A 24,300-nucleotide genomic window follows, 5' to 3' on the forward strand; every position below is an offset into this window, starting at 1 on the left:
GAATCTGAATGTTAACCAGATCCCCAGGTGATTCCTATAGACGTCGATGTGCGAGAAGCAATGGCTTAGTGAACAGGCTCCTTTGCCAGTGATGATGGAGTTTCTGGTCGCCCTTTTGAGGCTATTAATCCCTTAAGGACTTTGTGCAATTTATGTCCAATAAAGCGTGCAGCACCGTGCTTAGTCGGCATCTGACACACAGAGAGGTGGAGGGCGAGAGCTGAGTGGGTGGGTGGAGGGCTGGGTGGTTGAAATCATAGCACCAATGCCAACACTTGACACTGAGTAGGACCATTCTGAGTGTTGGGCGATTACTATTGAAACATCTGGTAGCTCTGTTTTCTCCGCCGTGGAGGCACGAGTGGTTCTTCCTAAGTTATCATGCTGTGGGGAGGACGTCCTCGGTTTCAGCCACCTTAATAATTATTGTACCTAACGTCTGTTGTGAACTTATGTACCAGACACCAAGCTAAATTCCTCATGTACATCATCTCATGCAATCCTCACAACAACCTATGAAGTGCGTACAACTTTTATTTCCATTTAACTGAGGGAGAAACTGGGGTGCAGAAACGTTAAGTGAGTTGCCCAAGGTCACCCAGCGGGGAAGAGGTGGAGGGGAGAGTCTAACCAGAGCCTCTAGTCTAGTGTTTCTCACCTTTTTTCATAATTGCCTTCTTCCAGGAGCCTTTTTAGACATTTTATCCTAATTGCTTCCTGTGATAATTGTGATTGTGATAAGAAGAAGTAGATATTTGGTCTTCCTCTCGTTTCTGGCACAGAGCTCCTAAAACCCTCGGGATTTCCAAATGATAAGAGCCACAACGATGTTTTGATGTTCATAATAAGCTCCTTTCAACCACACCTGAGCTGATGTTAATGTGGTGGCTTTTGGAAAGCTCCTAAGGATAGGGGTTGGTTGCCAGGGGAAGCAACATGTGATTGGAGGATAGGAACTCTCAGTCCCAGCCCCCTGGACTCCTGGGCGGAGAGAGGGGCTGGAGGTTGAACGAATCACCAGTGACCAATGATTTCATCAATCATGCCTGTGTAATGAAGCCTCCTTAAAAACCTAAAAGCAGAGAGTTCGGAGAACTTCCAGGTTAGTGAAGGCTGAGACTGGGGAGAGTGGCTTGCCTGAGACAGCATGGAAGCTCTGAGCCCTTTCCCCTGACCTTGCCCTGTGCATCTCTTGCATCTGGCTGTTCCTGAGTTCTATCCTTTCATAATAAACTGGTAATCCAGTAAGTAAAATGTATCTCCGAATTCTTTGAGCCACTCAAGCAAATTAATCGACCCGAGGAGGAGGTCTTTGGAACCACCAATCTATAGCTGGTGGGTCAGAGGCACAGACGACAACCTGGATCTGGGACTGGCGTCTAAAGTGGAGGGGCCATAGGACTGAGCCCTTATCCTGTTGGATCTGATGCTATCTCCAGGTAGATAATGTTAGAATTGAGGTGAATTGTGGGACAGCCAGCTGGTGACAGAGAATTGCTTGGCTGTGTGGGGAAAACTCCCCACACACGTTGTAATTTGTGGCCAGGATATAACTCCTCCACGAAATGTTAATATCTGTTTATATTCTACATGTATGTGAGTGTCTTTATATACTATATGTAAGATTTTTTCACTCTCCCCCGAGAACCAATCTTTGCCCCCTTAGGGATACACTCACTCCCAAGGAGAGTGCCTCGCTCATGAGTGACATATTTGTGGGCACTTGCTGTGTGCTAGGCTGTCCTCATAGTGAGGAGTCTGGTGTTTGGGGTTCTAGACAGGCTGTCTGAGCAGAACAACAGGACCAGGGGCCTTGGCCAGATGCAGCAACGTTTCCCATCATGTAGGAAGCAGGACCCTAGGTTTACCCTCAGCACAGTGGCTGCTGCAGGAAGAGGAGAATCAGGAGACCCAGAGTCCAGCCCCAATCCTGCTCGTGTTGCTTGGGGTCAGTCATTCCATCTCTCAGCACCTCTGTCACCAACCTTGAACTGAGGGATTTGAACTAAATCAGCACTTTTAAAGAAAAAACATGCTGTGAGTCTAAGGATAGGCGGATTGGCGAGCTGGAAGCAGACCTGTTGGGGAAGGATCCCGGTTCAGGGTTACAAAGATGCACTGGTGCCCTCAAGACAGCCTTCTGCTCCACCCCCCCCACCTCCCCGCCCCAGGGGCTGCTTGGGCAGGAGCCCCATCAGTGCCCATCTGCTTTCCCTTAGATACTAACAAAATGTTGTTTCTGCAAGATTGGGCTAATCCCTAAATAATTTCTTTCCATTTCCGTCCTTTACCCCAATCAACGACTTCAGGGAAAAGACTTAAAATGCCACTTCATCCAACCACAGGCAAAAGGTCCACAGAGAGAACACCAAAGAATTGGAAGTAGTAGCCAGGCATGTCAACCAGGAGACAGAGGTCTTCTGAAACCCAAGGATGAGAGTTGGAAGAAGCTCAGCCATGCTAAATGGAGAAGGATTGAGAGGCTGAGCTGTTCTGGCCTGGGGTGGTGCCCCAGCAGCCACAAGAGGCCTGGGGGAGCCGAGCTCATCCACAGCGCAGTGAGGTGCTGGGGAAGCACCCACTGTGGCAGGATCTACGGACCTACAACAAACCTATAAACCCCAACGCCTGACGTTTGCTAGCCCTGACTGGATACCAAGGGGCCTAAACTGAGTTCCTGCTCACATCATCCTATATAGTCTATTTGAAGAGGCAAGACCTAAAAAGATGGCCATTATTTTCTGTTATTAAATGAGAAATGAATCTTGGGGGAAAAGGTGTTACAGGATTTCAAGAATCCTTTCAATCCTTCGGTGCTTTCAAGACGTTCTGGAAAGCCTTGATGGAGGAAGAAGGCCTCTGGGCTGGGTCTAGAAGGACCAGCTGAGACTCTGCCGAGGTGGGAAAGAACATTCTAGAAGGGGAAAAGCAGGAAGTGCTCTCTGCTTCCAGGCACGAGTGAATGATTCCTCTCGGAGATCTCCTTGTCTGGGGACTCCGAGGAACCTGTGGGGCTGCCAGTTCTGGTCTGGCTGCATTTCTGCCTGAGCCTCTTCTGAGAACCGGTGATCTTAGCAATCATGGGAAGAGTCAGCAAAAACAATCCAGGAAGTGAATCCAAGATCAGGATCCTGGCCACTGCCCAGGAACCAGAATTCAGGCAAGTTCCAGTGGTGCTGTATGACTTAGTGTGACTCCGGGTTAGGACTCCTCAGGGAGAAAGGGCAGCTGAGCCCTGAGGAGAAGCAGGTGGAAGAAGAGCTCTTGCTGGATACCTCATCTGGGCACTGGTGCCACCTGCCAGCTGCTGGTACCCTTGGGCAGGCGCTGGTATCCCTCTGGATACCTCCTGTATCCTTAACATCAGGTCACTCAGTTGGATTCACTATTGATTCCAAGTTTCCAAACAGGTCTGAAATGCTCTACATTGATGGGTTGGGAACGGTAGCAGGAAATTGGAGGCAAAGGGCCTGGAGGGGGACTGTGTGAAATGTTAGGCAAAGACAGAAGAGAAATGGAGAGAAAAAAGATGGGACAAGGATGCGTTTGTCCACTGAGCTACAGAACCTCCAATTTTGGTGGGTAGATGACTGGAGAATTTGTCCTTTTGCTCCCTCCAACCCCAACTTACGGAAGAGAAGACCCAACCGAGAGTTTGAGAACCCTACCTGGTAACTGAGTGGATATGTGATTTCAGGAGGAAAGTGAGAAAGGTGATGAGGGAAGGTCAATCCTCAGTCTCCTCTGGAGGGGCGGGTGGCACATCAGAATCTGGAACACAGGGGAGTTGTTTACAGAAACATGCAATGTGCTTTTCCAGAGTGAGAGAGAAGGGCTGGGGGCCCAGCCAGCACCCCAGAGCTGTGAGAGGAGAACGTAACCTTTGTGCACAGAGTCAGGAAACCAAGCAGCCCTGCCCATCTATGGTCCTAGGGACCAAGGAGGGACCAGGACCCTCGGGCCACAGAAAAGAGGCCTGGAGGAGCCCTAGGCTCTGGGCTGTGAGCCCTTGTCCCACAGCATGACCTGGGCAAGCATTCCTGGAATCACTGACCAATCTGTATGAAGTGAGGGGTCCTATGTCCACTACTCCCCAAACTGACATTCTTGGACTCTTTGATCTTCAATTATGCAGATATGTAGAGAGTCACCTGTCAGTTACTCTACCTTATAGGGTATTTTAAGGAAATTTAGAAAAATAAATAGCCCGGTGCTGGCCTGGTGGCGCAGCAAAGTTCGAATGTTCTGCTTCGGCAGCCTGGGATTTGCCGGTTCAGATCCTGGGTGCGGACATGGCACTGCTTGCCAAGCCATGCTGTGGTAGACGTCCCACGCATAAAGTAGAGGAAGATGGGCATGGATGTTAGCTCAGGGCCAGTCTTCCTCAGAAAAAAGAGGGGGATTGGCAGTAGTTAGCTCAGCTAATCTTCCTCAAAAAAAAAAAAAAATAGCCCCTTTACGTAAACTAAATCATTATAGGAACATTGGCCAGAATAAACTAGGAGTGCTTTTCTAAACAGTTAACAGCAATCATACTTGCCCCGGTTTGCAGGCCTGTGACCCTCCATTGTGCCGGCTGTGCCTGAGGAGGTGTGCAGCTGAAGGCACTGGGAGGGCCAGAGATTGGTGCTGACGTTTCTTTCTTTTCCCTGTTGTCACCTGCTGTAGGTTCTGGCACAGATCCTGACTCAGGGGGGCACCTGGGAGTCCCCCTCTTCTAGCCCCCCCACTCTCCCCCTCTCCATCTATTTCCCCTCCTCTCAGTATTTGCTTGCTTTCTCTAGGCCAAATATTTATCAAATAAATATTTGATAAAAAATATCAAATATTTTTTTTTAAATTCTGGAGTATTTCAAACATGCTGAGAGGGCTCAGTCACCTGAGTATTTATTGAACACTTCCAACTTGGAGATTACAGGCCTCAGTTTCCTCAAATGTAAAGCTATGAGGGGATTGGACCCCAACCAGTGGTCCTCACTGTATAATATAAAAAACGCTTATGTAGCAACCACGCAGATTTAAGAAACATCAACTTTATGCCACATTGACTTCAGAGTCTTAAAAAATGAAAGAAACCCACCAGGATGGAAATAATCAAAAAATGGAAAATAGCAAGCGTTGGCGAGGATGCGGAGAAATTGGAACCCTCATGCATTGCTAGTGGGAATGTACAATGGTGGAACCACTACGGAAAAGATCTTGGTGGTATAACGTCAGAAAGTTACACTTAGAATTACCACATGACTCAGCAATTATACTGTTAGGTTTATATCCAAAAGAATTGAAAGCAGGGACCTCAATAGATGTTTGTAACTCAATGCTCATAACAGCATTATTCACCATAACGAAAAGATGGAAACAACCCAAATGTCCATTGACAGAGGAATGGATAAACAACACATGGTCTATACATACAACGAAATATTATTCGGCCTTAAAAGGGAGTAGAATTCTGATACATCCTGGGACATGGATGAACCTTGGACAGCATGCTAAGTGAAATAAACCAGACGCAGAAGGACAAATATTGTATAATTCCATTTCTATGAGATACCTAGAATAGTCAAATTCCTAGCGACAGGAAGTAGAATAGTGTTTACATGGGGTTAGGGGAGGGAGCATGGGGAGTACTATCTAATGGATACAGTTTCAGACTGGGATGATGAGAAAGAAAGGTCTGGAGATGGATGGTGGTGATGGTTGTACAACAGTGTGAATGTACTTCACGCCACTCAACTGTACACTTAAAAATGGTAAAATGGTACATTTTATGTATATTTTATTACAATAAAAAAAACAAGTGTTAATTCTTTCTTTCAAGACCTGGTTCAAAAGCCATCTTCCTCCTGCATCAACCCACCCCATGCCCATCCAACCAGACCTGATATGTCCTCTGGTAATCATTTGTTTCATCTATCTGAACTAGCAAAGACATTGTGTGTGTATGTGTGTGTGTTTTCACAGAAACCCCAAGAGGGAAGAAACGGAAAAGTCATCCATTGTTCCTTCCACAGGCATGATGGAGCACCTGCTCCCTGCCAGGTGCTATATTAAACACGGGGACAGAGAACTAATGTGATACAACATAGAGGGGTGTGGAATGAGTAGGGGCAGACAGCCTGGGAGAGCCGGAGCGGAACTATGCTGAGGAGGGCATGGAGGGTGGCGGGGGAGGGGACTGCCCTCAGAGCTGACAGCTTTTGAGCTGGCTATTGAAGAATGAGTAGGAATGAAGTAAAGAACAGTTTGATGGGTGACTTTTGACAAAATAGGATTGCAAAAGAGAGCCTGGGTGGGAAGTTGGGTCAGAGATGCTGCTCAAATGGGATTAGCTTGGGTCCTACCCAGCGGTGACCTTGGGCAAGTTACGTAAGGTCTCCGAGTGTGAAATGAGGGGAAATAGTATCTGCTGCCTGGATCACTGTGAGAATCAAACAGGGTAAAGTTTGCAAAGCAACTGCCTGCCAGTGGGCCCCCTCCTCATTGCCTCAGCTGGAGAAGCCCCCTTGTGATTGGAGAAATCTCTCTGATGCTGAGAATAGGTGTAGAAATCACCAGAGAACAAGCCCGTTGGGCAGTCAGTTATCTGTGTCCTGGATGCCTTCACCCCACACACTGAGGTCCCGATGCGCCCCAACCCCAGTGGAGCTTGGTGGGAATGCCCACCGCCTAGACTCCGGGGCAGGGTACTCAGTTTGGTTTCAGGACTGTATGTGTAGCAGGACAGCCCATTTTGGATCCTGTTGGTCTGGGTGGGTCAGAAGGTTGAGAATGATCTGGAAACCCAATCATCTGATCCAGGAGGCCAGATACCCAATGAACTAGAATTTGAATGTGAGTGGCCCTTTTGTGGAAGTTGCCAAGTGACTAAGAACCTGGGGTTAACCTCCCCCAGGTTTTGGAGAGATGGGGAAGCTGTGCTGAGCTTTCCAGAGGCCTCAGATTCCTACTGATGGTTTTAAGTAGTGTTTCAGTTTCATTCTTGGAAAGGGCGGCGAATTCCCATTTTAAATTCACACTGCATACATTTCTGATTGATTTCTGTTTGTCTAGAGGCTCTGGGACTTGCCAAGTCTCCGTCAATAAACTAGAGAGGATTTAGGAAGAGGTAATTAACGGGCTGGAGCCAATGAGGGAAAGGGGAGAGGGAGCAGGCATGATAGAGATATCGAGCCACCCCCTGGCCTGCAGAGAGGGGGTGCGGTTACGGGAAGTGCCTCCAGAGACAGCCACCAGAGGACTTGCTGGGGTAAAGCCTTGCCCAGTTACAACGCTGGGAAAGCCGGAACTGAGGCGGGTGACAAAGCACAGGGTTTGGAATCAGGAAACCTGATTCTTGAGTCCTAGTTCTGAAAGACTTGGTGACTTTCGCGAGGTCCCTAACTTCTTTGTGTCCTCACTTGTAGGATGGAGACAGGTTAATCTCCATCTTTTGCTCTTGGCAACCTCAGTCAGAGCCAGCTCTGCCCTCACCTGCTCTGGGAGGGTCAGCTCGAACAGCACCCTGGGGAGTGGGGCTGGATGGTGAAACCTCCCCCCACTGGCCCCAGCTGACTGCCGGAGCTGGAATCTGACCAAGAGTGACCAGCCACCACACTTGAGGCTGGTTTCAAAATGACAAGCTACACAATCAGATTCTCCCTGAGAATTTGAAAGGAAACCTGGGAGCCATCGATGGTAGTCTTGGCACACTGTAGACTGGAGGGTGGGTGCCATGCCCGGCCACTTGCAAGATGAGGAAAGGGAGGGAGGAGGGAAGAGAGAGAAAAAGAGAACACAAAATGCAAGAGCACCCTCCGTGCAGACCAGGATCCCAGCTCCACCTTGCACAAGGCCTGCTGAACCCTATTTCCTGTCCTTTGATTCCTTGAGACATCAGCATTCTTGCTGCAGCCTCCACTATTTCCATTTCTTGAACCCGCATGAGCCTGGCCCACCTGGAAGAGTGGCGGAGAGAATTAAAGGAGATAATGTAGGTGGCTGAGTCTGAGGGCTCAGATCCAGGGCTCTAAGCTCCCTGGAGGTGCTGTGGGCCCTTCACTTTCTCCCTCAACACCCAACCTGCTGCCACCTCTCTGTGTCTGACTCAGTGATGCTCATCTCTTTTCTTGCTTGTTGTTCCGACCCCTACCCACAGTCCCAACAGCAACCCCTTGTCTCCCTTGCTCATGCTCTCTGCAGTGCCTGGTAGCACCTGGCACCTAACAGAGCCTCAGGTAATAAATATGTAAGGGATGACCGAATGCATGAGTGGTGATACTGTCCACCTGGTCACCTAAGTTGCTGGAAACCAGAAGGTCAACCTCGGGTCTTCCTTCTTCCTCACGCTCTGTGCTCAGACACGGAGCCTTGGCATCAAACTTCCTGCATATTTCTGCCCTCGGTCCTCTCTTCCCCATCTGGTTTCCACCACCCAGCCACTTCTCACCTGGCTGGCGCAACTGCCTCCTGCACTCCACCCTCCACTCAGCTTCCGAGGGAGCCCCAAGGCACCCCCACTTTTCAAAGCTGCCCAATCCCCTTGGCTTCTGGATCACTTGGCCTTGTGGGCCCTCGAGCATGCCTGTACCCACCTCCCCGGCCTCACCTCCTTCTCTCCTGGCTTCTCCCTTTTGGCTTCAGCAACACAGAACTGTTTGACCCTGAAATGGTTCACCTCCCTGCCTTTGTCCCTTCTGTCCTGTCTGCCTGAAAGGCTGCACTCACTCCGCCTCTCCTGGCACCTCACTACCTCTAAGTCATCTTTTAAGACTCAGCTCAGCCATCACCTCTTCTACAAGACTCAGGAGGCTTCTCCAGGCTGGTTCAGGGCCCTCCACTGGGTTCCCAGAATCCCTTGCATTCCAGTTTTATCAGAGCACCTACATGGCTGTTGCCATTGTTTTCCAAGAGATGGTAACAGACAGACTGGCATTTCCTATGAGCCCCAGGAAAGTTTAGTGAATAAACATCTGGAAGCAGACGGACCTGGGTTTAATGCCTGCTCTGTTCCTTTTTAGCTGTGTAACTTTGGGCAAGTGGTTTAACTTCTCTAAGCCTCAGTTTCTTCAACTACATGATAGAAGTAATAATAATACCCACATCACAGGGTTATTGGGAAAACTAAAGGCAGCGCAGGTACAGCCCTTGGCACCCGGCTTTGTGAGGAGGGCTCCATCGATGTGAGTGTGAGCTGCTAACAGAACTGAGGAAAATATTTCTCAGACGGCTAGGGCACAAGGTCTCCAAACGTCAGAGCTAAATCTGCCGTTCCAAGAACAATTAAGAAGTCTTTCAGAAAACAGCAGCAGTAGCAACAACAAATCTTCCTTAAGTGTTCCTTCAAGGAAGTTGGGGGAGACTTGTTGAAAAACCAGGCATCCTGCACAAACCATGACTGAGATTTTAAAGTGAAAATAGAAAAGTTTAAAGGAAGCCATGGATCCCTTAGGGGGCGGATGGGGAGGACTTGGGCGTGTTAAGAGAACAGAGGGACAGATGACAAGAGGTAAAGGGTGGAAGTGTGGCGCTTGGTGGCGGCGGGGTGGAGTGACAGCCACGACTGAACTCCTTATGGAATAGATGCCACCCTCCGGGGTTGGTCGCGCGCTGCGCTGAGCGAGGAACCGGCGCTCCGGGATCTGTCCAGGCGGCTCTGGAATTTCAGTCCTTCTCAGGAGGGCCTGGAACAATGGCGCCCGGGGAACTTGGGCTCCGGTACAGGGCAGCGGGTAGACGTTTTCACGTGCCCTCATGTGTGCGATCGGCGGCTGCTGCCTAGAGAGGTTGCAAGAGGGTGGGAGCGATTCTTAAAGAGCTGGGCGCAGGCGCGGGGGCAGGGCTCGGTTGCGCCCATCCCCATCCCCATGCCGCCCCTCGAGGAAGGCCAAGGGCATAAGCGCGCTGGCCCCGGGGCCAACAGGGAGGCGCTCTAGGCGCGTCTCTGGCTCCTGGCTCAGGCCTCAGTCTCCTCCTCCGGGCAGTGGGTTTGCAGCCCCGCGGTTGGAAGAACGGCTCGTGTAGGCCCGCCCGAGCCCGCCCCTCCCCGGAGCCTCCCCCAGGGTTTGGGCACGTCCCGGTCTCGCTCCGTCCCGCCGCCCCCGGGGCCCAGACTTGAGGGAACTGCCGGCGGGGAGCGCGGCCCGGAGTGCGCAGGGACAGGAGCGCAGCGGGTCGGCTGCGGAGTTCCCCGGCGGGGGCGGCGCGCGGGCGGGGACCGGGTCCGAGCGCCCCGGGCGCGGCAGCCGCGCCAGGAGGTCCGGCCGCGAGCGTGACCTCACGGGGAGGGGCCAGCGCGGCGGCCCTGGGCGCGGAGCCGAGCGCCGAGAGCTCAGCGCCCGAGCCGAGCAGCGAGGAGCTCACGCCGTGGCCCCGATGGAGCGGTACAAAGGTGAGCGCGCGGGTCCCGGCGCGGCGCGCACCCACTCCCTTCCTGCCCCGCACGGCGCCGGAAAGGAGGGCTAGGGATGGAGGGGGGCGTCACCGCCTGCGCCTCCCGTCCCGCCTGGACTCAGGTGAGCAGAGCCGGCTGCCCCCGCCCAGACCTGGCCCGAAGACTGGGGCCACAGCCGCGCCGCGGGCCGGGCGAGTGGACTCCTAGGTGGCGGCCGCGGCCCGGGCCCTCTGATCCTCCCGGGCGCGGAGGGCGGGGGTCGGCGTGGGGAGGCTTCTCACCTGTTGGAGGACAGAGCATGCGGTTTGCGACCCCCTCGTGCCCCCCGACCCGCCAGGCCCCAGACGCCCCGGAAAGATGCCCGGGGCCGAGGAGTCCCCGAGTGAGGTCGGAACAGTGCGGGGCTGCTTGGGAGCAAAGGGGCAAGTTGTTGGGTCCTCTCGCCCGGGCGCCAGACGGAGTGAAGGTCTTCTGCGGACCCCGGGAAAGAACCTGCGACGCGATGCGCTTGGGCTGTGGGGCGGGCGCTTGGCTCCGCTCCCGGCTTGGTCGGGCTACCCCAGTCGTCCGGCAGCTTCGGTCACCGTCTCTCTCTGAGCCCTTCTCCGGTCCCCTACCCCCAGGCAGGGGAGGCGGGCAGGGATTGGGGGCCGAACACGGTGTCCTGCAGGTGGAGTGCGTGGAAGCGTCTCGGCCCGAGGGCTTAGCGCAGTGCGTAGCTGGGCAAGTTTTGGGTTTGGCTGAGGCCGGGGTTGTGTCCTGTGCCCAGCTCGCACCCTTGCTTGGAGCCCCTGGGCTGGAGTCTAGAAGCCTCGAATTGCAGATCTTTGGGCAAAGGAGCTGAAAGAAGTGTCCCTTAAGCGGGACGCTGCGGGCTCCCTTACCCGCTTTCCTTTGGGAAAGCCTCTTGCACTTACTTTCTTGTCCTGGACTCGTCTCTGCCAAACCTGAAGAGGAAATACTGTTTCTATATTTATTTTCCCCTGGGAGAGAGCAATAAAGGAGAATGCTGAGATTCCCAAGGAATCTCGCTCCCAGTGGTTTCTCATTTCTGAAACTGACGTAAAGGAACCTTTGGGGACCGGCTTTAGTTCCCTAAAGTAGTCGTGTCTTTTGATTTTCCTATTGCTTTTCCTCGTCTGGGTCACCTGGTTACAGGTGAGGGAGAAAGACCTAAATCTTAGCGCTTCACAGGTAAAGGAAGGGTCTTTGCCAGGAGCACAGGAAGCCGGCTGGGGGGACAGGGTTAAATTTGTTGGCAACCTCCGGTTTCTTTCTGCGAAGCCTCGCCGGAGCCTCTCTCACATTTCTAACCGGGTGTTTTTTTTCGTCTCAAATTCTGCTGAGATCGCGTCAGTTTTGCGCCTGAATGACTGAAAGCGCCCTTGTGGAGCCTCAGAACACTTGAGGCCGCCGCAGCCCCTCTCCTTCTAAAAGGGCAGTTTGCTGCTCCCTCCCCGACGCTGGCTCAGCGCCCTTTGGGAGGGACCCTCACAGGGAATTTAGGACTTGAATTGTCCACTGGAGGGGCCCTTCCAGCTCAGGGTCTGCCTTTCCTGCCTTGTGGTAGCTCCTGGTTGAAGGTCCAGATTGCAAGCATATTAATCTTTCAAAGTTAGGGCAAATGATAACGTTTTGGATCTTCTTTCCAAATGCCCAGTTACTATGGGAAGGTTTTTGTATTCATAGCTTTTGACTTGGCCCTTGACCTGAGAAAGTCTCCTTAGTTATGTTTGTCTCTTGGGAGTTTGAATCCTCCCACCCTGGAAGATCAGTTAGGGGTTTTTGCCAACTGAAGGAAACAGTTTCCAGCTCAGAGTGTTTGTGTTTTTGGTGACACATGTGTCTGCCTCATTATTCTGCAGTCAGTGAGACACAGACAGTGATAAGTGGACACAGAATTATCTGGATTGCAGAGGCTAATCCTACTGTTTTTTTAGTGTTTGACTCTGGAGAGAAATCTCTTCAGGTGTCACTGGTGAATGCTTCTGTTTACTACTCCTTTCAGCTGAGGAATTTGGGGGACCCCCCCGCCATGTAGAATTTCCTGTTCACTTGAGAAGAAGCTGAGTTGTGCTTTGATCACTCACAGAATTGAAAAGTTGGTCTCTGCAAAATGAAGCATGTTGGGCCCAATCTCCGATTAACCAGTGCAACTCTAAGTAGAATGCATAATGTGCTTGTTAGAGTTGGAGGGCGTTTTCTTTTTTTCTAAGGTAAGACTGAATAATGGAATAACTAGGTATAGTGGTTTAAACAACAAAGTTAAATGCAAAAGCAAGATTTCTTGGGCTCTCAAAACATATGTAAAAATTGTAAAGAAGAATTACTTGTGACGCTTTAAAAACTTATTTAAATGCCTCATTCTATGTTTCTATACTCCCAATTTTGAGCTCTCCCTCCATCTCATAGGTAGAATGCCTCATCACTGTCTCCACATTCTCAAAATGTTTTGTCTAATTTGTAAATCTTACAAAGCAGTTGATGGAGAAATTGTTTTCCGTGTTCCCCAGCCTGCCTGTTAACATGTTATACATCCTCCAAAACTAGCCTATGATTTTTAGGCTCTGGGCTCATTTTCCATTGTTTGGTAGGATGTAAAGAAAGGTCTGGAGCTGAAGAGTGGTTGGAATATTACCTTATGTCTAATGCAGAAACATTTCCAGGATTGCTCCCCATTCCTTCTAAGCCGTTCTGCTAGACAGCCATGGCTCTTGCAAGCAAAAACAAGGGGAGTGGGGAGAGTATGTGGGAGTGTCTTCCCAGAGAGATGGAGCTTTTATGAGAGTTGTCATAAAAAATGTTGGTAGAGTTGCTATATCTTGTATGTGAATCTCTTTGGTTTTGTATAAGCAGTGCTAAGTTCTATAGGGTACTTTGAAAAGGTTCCCATCCTTGGGTGTTTACATATTTATGACTCTCGTAAGCGCATCCTTGTATCACTGTGCGTTAGCCCATGGCCGAACTCATACCACGTGGTCAAGGATTCTGGTTCCTACTGTTCTTCCAGCTGGTGAGTGCATCCAGGGCCAAATGTGACTGACCTACTATCTGTGGATCGCACTTGGAACGTCCAGGCTGAAGCTTCCTGAAATTGTGTCATACTTGGATCCAAACAGACATGGCTGAGATAGTGACTTTAATTTGGATCACAGTAATTGACTGAAAGTGTAATCATTCTTTTCCTGTGTTCTTTTGTTTCTGAGTCGAATCACCTGATTCTCAGGAGATGGCTCTTAGTTCTAGGGTACCGGAAAGTAGAGATGAGCTGTGAAGAGTCAAGCCAGTAAAATACTTGAAAGCTTATATGGGAATCATTGGATCTGTGGTCAGGAAAGGTCTGAAAAAGAAAAGCTAATTAAAAGAGCTGGGCAGATTAATAATGTTCATTTCACCTTCATAGGAATCATCTGTATTTGTTATTTTTCCATGCCTTGGAGCTCAGGTTTTTCCTTGTTGAAGTTCTACCTAAGGCAGTGGTTCTAACCCTTAGCCACACATGGGAACCATTGGAGAGCTTTAAAAAATAGGGTTATGTAGACCCCACCCAAGACAGTCTGATTTAATTGGTCTAGGGGTCCAGCTTAGGCATTATACATTTTTTAAAGGTCTCTAGGTGATTCTAATGTGCAGCCAATGTTGAGAACAATTGACAGAAGATAAGTAATTATATGTATACCTTCCTCGCCTGGAAAATTAAAAGCAAATGTCGAGTGAAAGATTCCCCCTCCATACTCACCTGATATGCTTTACCCAAATCTTATGATACCTGCAGAAGTCGAAGGTAATTCACCTTAAGTGATTATAGGCTTTAAAAGGGTGTGGGAACACTGCTGAAAAACCATCTCAAATATGATGCTTCAGAATCCTAAGCTCAGGGTTTGCTCATGGTTGTACTTGACCCTGAGCCCTCCTGACTTTGAAGCTCTTTGTGTGGGAGCCCTTGATGCTTTGGCAATGAAGTGGTCTGAAGCAGAAATACTGAGAGGTCACCATTGGTGCTGAAAGGCCAGAGGGGTGGGGGAATTCTGCTTTGGGCCTGTCCCCTCTTCTTAAAGGGGGGAGCTCTGGGAACTGGGCCGGTTCCAAACACAATTAAAGGGCCAGGAGGGGCCAATGAGCTTCAAAGCTTGGGAGGCTGTGCCAGTTTTCTTCTAAATCCCTTTAATGATGGGAAATGTTGCTCTAAACACTTCTGTCATTCACAGAACGGAGATTTTCCCTAAGCCAGGAAGGATGGCGCGTCTGCCCAGGGCCCAGGCTGAGACATGAGGGAGACGGTCACGGTGCAATGGAGAAAGCAGTGGCTTGGGAACCGGGAGACCCACGTGTTCTGTTTCCCGGGACAGGTCATTGAGCTCTCCTGGCCTCAGTTTCTACATCTAGAAGACAACCTCCAGGATTTGTCCCTCTGACTTCCCGAGCACGCTTCAGTGCTGGTTGCCCTGTGGTCCGTGAGGAATCTTTGGAAGGAGGATGTGTCTTGAGGAGGAGAGGGAAATGAGGGAGGGAGTGCGGGTAGCCCAACAAGGGTCAGTTTACGATCGTGATTCTTATAAATACAACCAATTTCCGTTGAGAGTGGAGAGCAGCAGACTGAGTGGGAAAGGGAATGCCATGGGCCATGTGAGGAATTTGTTTCTCAAGGACTTTTGTGTGAACGTGTCTCCAAAGATTGTAGTGAAGCCCCGAGCCACCCTCTGAATCACTCCCATTTGAGAGACAGGTCAACTGAGGCCTGAAGAGATTAAGCAACAACTCAGAGAGTCAGAAACAGGATACAGTATCCTTGAGAACTGAGTTTCTAAAGGGTCGAATTCCTGTTCTAAAAACAGCAAGGGTTTATTTAGAAAAAAGTACACAAGACAATTTTGGGCTCATTCCTTATCCGAGTTCCTTTAGCCAGGGAAGGACTAGCTGCTCAGTGAAACACTCCTCAGTCTTCAGGACCTAGCCCACGTGCCTCCTCTTCCGTGAAGCCTCCCCTGATGCCCTCTGTGTTCCCTTACTACTTTACGTATAGCCTCATCAATGCCTGGCACATCGTAGGGACTCAGCAAATATTTGTTGAATTAATGTCACATTGTCTTAGAATTACATGTATATATGTCTGTTGCCCCTGTTAGACTGAACTCCTCCAACACAGGGATCTTGTCTTTCTCCTCCTAGGGTCCCTCTCCCAGCCCCTGATGCACTGCCAGGCACTTACCATCGTGTGTCACTTGATGGGGATACGTTCTGAGAAATGTGTCATTAGGCGATTTCATCGTTGTGTGGACATCACAGAGTGTGCTTACATCAACCTAGATGGTACAGCCTACTACACTCCTAGGCTATTTGGTACTAGTTTTATGGGACCACCGTTGTATATGTGGGCTGTCGTTGACTGAAACGTCGTTATGCAGCACGTGCCTGTAGAAGATGCCTGGGCCATGATTGGGGAATGAGTGAGTGAATGAATGCCAGGCAATGAGAGCACCTATTTTCCTATGCTCTGGCCCTCAAGAACAGACCTCGGTCACAAGGGGAAATGAAGCAAAATCTCAAAGCCAAATTCCAGAGTGGAGATGCAAGTGTACAGTGGCTGCCCTTGGCTTTCCCGACTTGAGCCTTATTTCTGTCTGTTCCAGCACAGGGGTGTTGCTGTCTGGTGGTACAGAGAAGGATCCTGCAGGTTTCTGCTTGTGAGTATGAGCCTGCCTGTGCCCTCTGCAGCAGCTCATCTGGCCTCCAGGGCTCCCGGGGGCGCAGACCTGGCTCTGCCCATGCTCTGGACCGAAGGCTGGGGGATCTCATGGAGCTGGGCGCCGGCCTGGGCACTCCGGGGCTTGGGGTTCTAATCTGGCCTTTGCCACTAACTCGCTCTGCGACCTTGGGCAAGTCAATTAATCTCTCTGGGCCTTGTTTCCTCATCTGTACAAGTGAAGATAATGATTACTAACCCACCTCACAGGCTGCTTGGTGGAATAACTTCTGAGAGCTACTGGTGAATACTTTGAGAAGGGGCAATGTGAAATTAATTCAGGGGAGCAGATACCCTGAAACCTCTGACATGGCTCTGAACCCACCAGTTCTTGCCTTCCTGGGTTGGGTCATCAAAGTTAATTTGGACACCAGCTATGGCCATCACATGCTCTTTGAAGCTATTGGGAGTTCTGAGTTGAGGATGCTCAGCCTGTTCCCAGGCAGCCTGGCTCAAGGTCAGCTGGAAAGGAGCTAGGCAAGAAACTGCTCATTCTTAAGCCTGATGTGTGGAGCCACATCCTGGCCCTGCCTGACTTTTCTCTGTTGTCTCAGCATGTTTATCTAGGAGAGACCCTTAAAATCTAACAGGGACTTTGAGCTCTTTATTAATTTTCTATCACGTGGCTCTCACCTTCTTCCTGTTAGTCTCAAAACAAACTCACCAACAACCCCATTGAGAGGAAGGAGTAGGGAGAATGTATAGAAAAACAGTAGGAGCTGGCAATGCCCTGGAAATGTTGCATTGGACTGGCACAAAAACAGAATGAGCCCAGGGCACATTCATGTCACAACACTCTGTGGGCATTAAATATTACGGAGGAGTGGGGAGGGGCGCCGACGCCAACAGAAGCCTTGCTCTGCTGTTTTCTAAACAGACCTCTGAGTTCTCTTCTCACTCCCTTGAGCCCCTCCTAGGGACTTCACAGGCAGCTGCAGGCCTGGTGGAGTGTGGTGAGCTCTGTACGGGGGCTCAGCCCCAGCAGATTGCAAACTGGCCTTCTGCTTGTGATGAAACGGAGAAAGGAGTGTCAGCTGGTAGCTCAGAGAGAGCGACCTCCTGTGCCCCAGAAGGCATCTGAGCAGGCGAGTGTATATGCCTGCCCTTAGAGGTAGCTTTCCCAAGGAAGGTGACAAACCATCCTGGTTTGCCTGGGACTTTCCTGATTTTACCACCGAAAGTCCCACGTCCCGGGCAGATGAACTAGAGCCAATCATTTTGTCTCTTTGACAAGAAGGCAAAAGTCCCAGACTTAAAAACTAACAGTTCATAACTAACTCCCAGTGATACGCACCAGTAGGTTAAGTGAAAGAAGCCAGACTCAAAAGCCTACACAGTGTACGATTCCATTTATGTGACTTTCAGGAAAAGGCGAAACTGGGGGAAGAAAACAAGTCAGTAGTTGCCGGGGCTGAGGGAAGGGCTTGACCACAAAGGGGTATGAGGGAAATTTCTGGAATGATAGAAATCTTTATTTTTCACATCTTTATGGTGGTAGTGCTTACAGAGCTTTAGGTGTTTGGGAAACTCAGAACTGTGTGGTTCACAGGGCCTTTTTTTTTTTTTCTGTGTGTAAATTGTACCTCCAGAAAGCTGACTTTAAAACAAACCCTAGTAGTTTGTGATACTGTGGTATCAGTGAAGAATCCACCCAGCACAGGCTCGGCCATCACAGGTTGTAAATAGACTCTGAGGTCTTGGTGTGATCTTGCCTCCAGCGATCTGGAGAGACAGCAGAAGGCGGTGAAGAATTTTCATACAAAACAAAGAGACCGTAGATGACGGTATATCCTAGATGCAAGAGACTTCTCCATTAGGCATAAACAGTGTGATGGTGGAAGTCTCCCTCTCTTTAGAGAAAAGGAAAAAACTGTTCTCCTAAAATCAGGCAGCTGATGAGCCTAGGAGGGACATGGAATATCAAAGCATTAGTCCAGCTTCCCACCCTGGGAACTCGCTGCTACACACACATGGATCTAATGTATTGACTTTGGCAGTCTTTCTACAAGTCTTTTTTTTTTTTTTTCTCACCAATAAAGTTATTGAATTGGAATTGAATACCCAAGTCTGCACCATAGTTATTTCCTGGCTGACTTTTTATTTTTGGCAGTCCTGCTTGTCTATGCTAGCTTGGATTCATTTTGATGGGGGAGAACCCATGATTTAGCAAAGTAATGCACCCAGTCCCATGTGATGTGAGGAATCAGTCCTCTTGTTTCCAGACAGGGAAAAGCCTCATGGTCCAAGGGCTGAATCCCCACCCTTGCTGCACTGGTTCGGGAGACGGGTTGTGGAATCCCAAGAGAATGAAGGGGTATCACTCTGGTGGTCCTAATGGAGTCTGAAGATCTTGGTGGTTTCCATTTTTAAAAAAATCAAAACCCCTCTCAAATTGGCTTGTTTTTTGGGTGAACTGTGTCTGGTTCTATGACCTCAGGAGCTGGATCTGTGTCTTCCCATCTTCCTTAAGTAGAGCGTGTTGGAAGGCTGTAGGACTTCCTTTCACGATGACCATATGGGCCCAGATCACTTTAAACTATGAATTACCCAGGAGAATTTCACGCATGCAACTCTTCTTAATCACAGACATGTCAAAGCCACTAGTCACCTACAAAGGCAGGTTTGTTCCACCTATTTGTGGAGTATTCAGGAAGAATTGCAGAATAATAGCTGGTGTGGGCCTTAGTCCTAATTGTCTCCACTTTGTTGGAGGACGTGGAGGCAGGGGGAAGAAGCAGGAAATATTTTCTATGCATATTTTAAGTGAACCCTCCCCGAGGCTGAGTCAGGCCTGGCTTGTGGCTGGTCCACCTAGGAAGGGCCAGGTTTGGGACACCCCCAGGGCCCACTTCTAGTTTGAGTACAAGTATGGGAGGGCTGCAGAGGAGAAGCTGGGAGTGCTTGGGTGGGGAAATTCCTGATACTTCCTTACCTGGACTGCAAACTGTTGCCACCATCTCCCTAGGGCTACCCTGGCACACTGGCATCCTTTGGGTTCTGGGGACTGTCTTAGCCTTCCTGTTAGACCAACAAGTGGGAACCCTGCCATTTCCTTCCATCCTCCACCCCCCTTCTTTTCTCCCCCAGTTTTTACACAAGAGCATTTATTCATGTTAACTGTATTCAAGTCCCCAGATGGGGGGAGAAAAAAAGATTGTGTTGAATGAGCTTATTGTTTGGAGATTTCACTGACTTCTTTTATTTAATACCCACAGTCCTAGAACATATTGAGCTGATTTACTAAAATTCAAATGTGGTCCTTTTGGAAGGAACTCTGCTAGGGTGCTCGGTAACCCTGATGTCAAGGCTGGGACCTATGGCGGCAAGTTTGCTTGGGGCATCTCATCGTCATCTTTATGGTCTTGGGTCTCCTTGGGGGCAAACATCCTCAGTTACAATCCCAGACTCCTTATGAACTTGAGATGGTCACCCCCCTACTGCCCTTTGCATTGTCAGGCCTGTTGTGGCATTCGCTTCTAGCACATACTTTGAAGAAATAAAGATGGGCACCACCATTAGATACTATAGTTAACAGAGGCCCCCTGTGGCTTCTCCTTGGCAGTTTCCTGCACAAGTAGAAGGAAATAAAGGGTGGCGGATCTTGGGCAGAAGCAGCAAGTCTCAACAACCTCATACCTGCTGCTCAAATGCCTACTGCAGTGCGGCTGGCCCGTGACAGTCATGGCAGAGTTGGGTTACGTGTCTTTTAGCATGTTTTAGAGATGGGGTCTCTGCAGTTGATGTCGCTGGAATTGTGGCTGAGGATCATGGTATGTATGATGGTCAAATGTGGTTGTCTGGATGGCTGTCACGCAGTTGCATTGTGCCAGCTTCAGGTGTCTAGAGCCCTTGGGTATCCCCTGAGAGAGCCACTGCCGGTTCTTGAGCTGGGTGAGGCTCACGTCTCACTGGAGATGGTGGCAGCCTACCTCTGGTTCAAGTCAGTAACATCCTAGATGCCCTGAAGGTTAGCCTGTGGCAAAGCAGGTTGGGTTGATGACAAAACCATCACGCACAGTACGTTTGTTAGGTGCTCCAGAAACCCCCTGGGTACACACAGGCTCACAGCTGCTCCTGTGCATGCACCATTCTCTCTCTCTCTCTTTCCTCCCTCCTGCTCTCTTCTTTCATTCCTTTATTCTCCCCTCTTGACTCTGTCCCACTTCCTCACTCTTTTTTTCTGCCAATTCCATTAAGGTCTCCTGGGTCTTGAGTCTAGAAAAGGGATTTCCCCTGAGAACCTGAGGCAAGAAAGACCCAGAAAGAGAGAGCCTCCCCTTGACACCAGCTCTCTGGTCGCCTCATGCTTGCACTTCTAGTAGCCATGGCTAGAATCCCAGGCTTCCCCAGGAGGAGCTGATGATCTCAGACTCAGGGTGGGGAAAATAGGGCTTGCTCTCAGCCAGACGGGGAGCATCTGATTCCCTCCTGGAAGAGGAGGCCTGAGTGAAAATCTGTTCAGCGTGACTCCTGAAGCTTCATCAAGCCCTAGGAATTGTCGCTCCACATGGCCTGCTGCAAAGAATGCCACCTTCCCCAACCCTCAGCATCCATAACCCTGGGCCCTTGCCTGCCACCCCACCTGGCCTAGTGCAGGTTAGCGTCACAGTGACTAGGATTCCCAGGAAAAAGAGTTCTGTGGGTCCTTAACCAGCCCTGTGACCTGCTAACCTCCGAGGGGTGGAAGAAACAGGCTTGGCCCTGTGTGGGGCTCCTCCCACTGCCAGCCCAGCTTCCCTGGAAGTGAGCATCAGAGGAGGGCCTGGCATCCGCACAGGGGGAGCATGAGAACATCGCCACAGTTTGGATAAAGTTCCGAACTTGAAGGCTCAACGTTGACTAAAATAATTTTTTCCCATTGACCTCCTGCCTTCTCAGTGGGCAAGCGTCCATCTCCCGCCCATCTGATGTGGCTTTGCTGTATGTAACTGTAAACAGTTCAGGCTGGGAGCAGATCTCTGAGAGTTATGGGATCCAGGTGTCGCTGGTTCCCTCGAGAGTGGGAAAGGCCGTGTTGTTCTCAGAGGGAGAATTTAGTCTGTGGCTTTTGGGATCAAATCCTTCTGAAGCATGACTCCTTCCCGGGCCCCCACCTCTTTGGTCTCCATTTATGACTGAGAGAGACTCGGGGGACTAATTAATTAATGAATCTCTTAGTGCGTGAGTTTTTGCTTCTTTGACCCCAACATAAAGGCCCCAGTGCTCTCAAGTATGCAGGGGGCACTGAGGTGTTAACGGTAGGAGGGAGCCAGCAGCCGATGTTGTCTGTGTGAGAAGGTGAGGCCCACTAATCAGGGCAGGAGTGTGGGGTCACGTCAGTTTCCACCTCATTTCTCCCAGTACAGCTGGACTCCTGGGGGAGCAGCTGGCAGGGGGAGGAGCCTCTTGTCCCGAGCAGGAGGCCTCTAGAGTGTGGAGGTGGCTTTGGGTACTTAATTACCTCCTTTTTTCTAGCAATAGAGTTGAGAGCCATCTCAGAGCAAAAGTGGGCACAGGATTGTGTTGGAAAACGTCTTTGGTAGGTTGGAGAGAGGTGGGGGACACCAGACTTGGGGGTCGGGCTCCCTCTCCTCCTTACATCCTTACAGCCCCAAACATACCTAGCTGGTGGGGCCACAGCGAAGGAGAAAGAACCTAAGTGCATTACTTTACAGACGTCAGGTATGATTGGGACGTGTGTATTTTGGAGGAGAGGAGGTGTCAGGTGACAGCCCCCTTTTCTTGAAATTTCCTAAAGCTGTTTACCTAATGCCCTCAAAGGGTAAGATTGCTGTCCCACAAGATTGATTTTTTTGCCCTGGGGATGCTGAGGCAGCTTGAAGGAGAGAAAGTGAGAGTTCTGAGAGACTGTGTTCTGTTGGGGTGGAGTGACTTCCAGATTCCACGCTTATTTGTCAAGGCTCACTCAGCCTTGACCCCTTGCCCTTGACCCCCCCCCCCCAAGCCTTTAACCCCCTCACTACACCTCGCAAAGCCCTCCTCTGTGCCTTCGTACTTGGCTGCCATGTGTCCGTGCATATAGATTACTTCTCTGGCTGGGAAAAATGACGGCAGTCACATAGCTGGGAGCAAAATATTCTCTACAAACGGGTGTTCTTTTTTTTCCTTAAAAAGTTTACCATTATTGAGTGTGAAAATGGTGTAGATTCAGGAGGAAACAGCTGGCTGGCAGAGATCCTGGTGGGGTCTTGGGTAAGATTCGCTGTGTCACTAATGACTTTATTTGGTCCATTTCCGGCACCAGCACACTTGGCGGTTGGGGAATTTTGCAGCTGAGAACTTTCAAGGCTGGAGCAGCAGCAGGCACAGCTTCCAGCTGAGGCCAGGAAGGGAAGTCTTCACTTCATTCAGGACAGTCCAGACCTGTCCAATGGATGTCTCTTATCTGCCTAGGTAGTTTAACTTGGATACTCAAGAACCCTTTTCTTTCTAGAATGTTCTGTCGATGGGTTTCTGTGAGACTTCACTACATTGCTGCTATAGCTAAGCGAGCCCAGATTTCTTTAGGCCCCTGAACCAGGCCCTCTTGCTTGCGTGCAGGTAGTGTTGAGGGCAACTCGCCTCAGCTGTGGGGAGAGTAAGGCAATGTGCTGTGCCTTGTACTGCCCTGGAGAAAATCCGAGCTCCTTCTGTGCGTGGCCCGTCCCTATTTGTCCAGCCTCTGCTCCTCACTTTGCTCTATGCCCCAGCCCTACTCAATTCCTTGTGGTTCCCAAATTGGGCTTTTGCATGTGGTTCCATTGACCTGGGATGCCCTCCCCTCAGGGCTGCCTGGCAAACTTATCTGTCAAGTTTCACTTAGCCTTGACACCTTAACCATGACCCCAGGAAGCCTTTAACCCCTCACTGCACCTTGCACAACCCTCCATGGCCATCGTCATTGTGTCCCGTGTTATAGTTGATGGAAAGTCTGTATTCCCAGGAGGCTGTAAGCTCCTTAAGAGTCAAAAGCCCTTATTCTTCCTTGTGGCCACAGCACCTAACCCCCTGGGGGTATATTGTAAGTGCTCAAGAAACTGGAATTGTATGATTGAGAAATGGTTGCTGTTCTCATGTGTTCTCGGAGTCTGATTACATCAGAGTTAAGGGCCTCTGGTCACTAGTGACCCCCTGGACAAAGTTAATAAGCAGCTGGCAGAAAGGAGAGAGAGAGAGATTTACAATGTCTAAAGCCTTCAAGGGATTAACATTTAGAATATATAAAGAACTGCAAATCAACCAGAAAGAGGCAGAAATCTCAACAGAAAAGAAGATGACTAAAGGGTATGAATGGGAGTTTACCAGTGAAGGAGCCTCCAAAAAGCTAACGAGCATCTGAGGGACCAACCAACCTAAACAGCCACCCAGGAGGCTAGCGGAAATGGGAGGCTGCAGGATGCCAAGTGTTCTCAGAACTTGCAGAAATTTCTGCATGGGTCCACACAGGGCAGGTTCGAGGATGATCTTTGCAACATTATTTGTGGTGGTGGAGGCAGGAAGCAGTCTTCACGTCACCTGGGAGAGTGAACAGGTGAACTATGACAGCAGATGTACATCCCAGAGAATTAAGCAGGAGTACACGCAATGGATTAGATATCCATCCAGCAACATGGGTGGATCTTTAAGACATAGTGCTGACTGAAAGGTAAGAAGCTGGATAGGACATTTGATGATAGTATTTACAGCCACTGAAAGTTCATAAAGCAGTACGCATTAACAGGAACACACACAAACAAAAAGGTACATATTAGAAAGGTCATCTCTGTTAGGGGATGGGATATGGGGATGAAAGGGAAATCCTAAGAGTTTGCTTACAGTCTGTTGTTGATACTAGAAGCCTACAAATCTGACTTGAAGCAGAATTTGGCATAGTGAGGGCAACACCAGAAGTGCAAGCACTGTGCTATGGGGGGGGGGGGTCTCCCCTTCCCAACCCCCCATGGGGAGGAGTAAATGGGGAGTCCATTTTCCTTCTTCTTCATTGCTGGTCTGTCCAAGACCCTTTGCCAGTGAGATTGTGGTAAGAGACCACCCTTACATTTGACTCCAAAGCTTAACCTTTTGTCAGAGCAGTGGTCGTGATTAGAAGTCTGCAATCATATTGAGAGGAGGGGATGCTCCTAACCCACCCTCAGATAAGCCTGGGATGGTAGAGCTGGATTTGAATAGCTCTGTATTTTTCAGTTGCCTCCAGCCACTGAGCACC

At 49.9% G+C, this 24,300-nt stretch overlaps 1 protein-coding gene across 21 annotated transcripts in view; it reads left to right on the forward strand.

The window, feature by feature from the left end:
* The first annotated feature begins 10,179 nt into the window (after positions 1 to 10,179).
* AFAP1L2 (actin filament associated protein 1 like 2) overlaps positions 10,180 to 24,300 on the forward strand; it is a 97,225-nt gene continuing 83,104 nt past the window's right edge. For 2 of the 21 annotated variants that reach the window (XM_070632197.1, XM_070632209.1), the window contains exons 1-2: positions 10,270 to 10,369; positions 16,003 to 16,056. In XM_070632197.1, the coding sequence (XP_070488298.1) occupies positions 10,354 to 10,369; positions 16,003 to 16,056 (70 nt within the window). In that variant the 5' untranslated portion in view covers positions 10,270 to 10,353. Of the gene's footprint in view, positions 10,494 to 14,585; positions 14,722 to 15,541; positions 15,683 to 16,002; positions 16,057 to 24,300 lie in introns of those variants that run through there. The other 19 variants (XM_070632220.1, XM_070632261.1, XM_070632305.1 and 16 more) reach the window with 17 other exon arrangements.

This window comes from Equus przewalskii, chromosome 1, assembly GCF_037783145.1.
Source record: "Equus przewalskii isolate Varuska chromosome 1, EquPr2, whole genome shotgun sequence".
Taxonomy (NCBI): domain Eukaryota; kingdom Metazoa; phylum Chordata; class Mammalia; order Perissodactyla; family Equidae; genus Equus; species Equus przewalskii.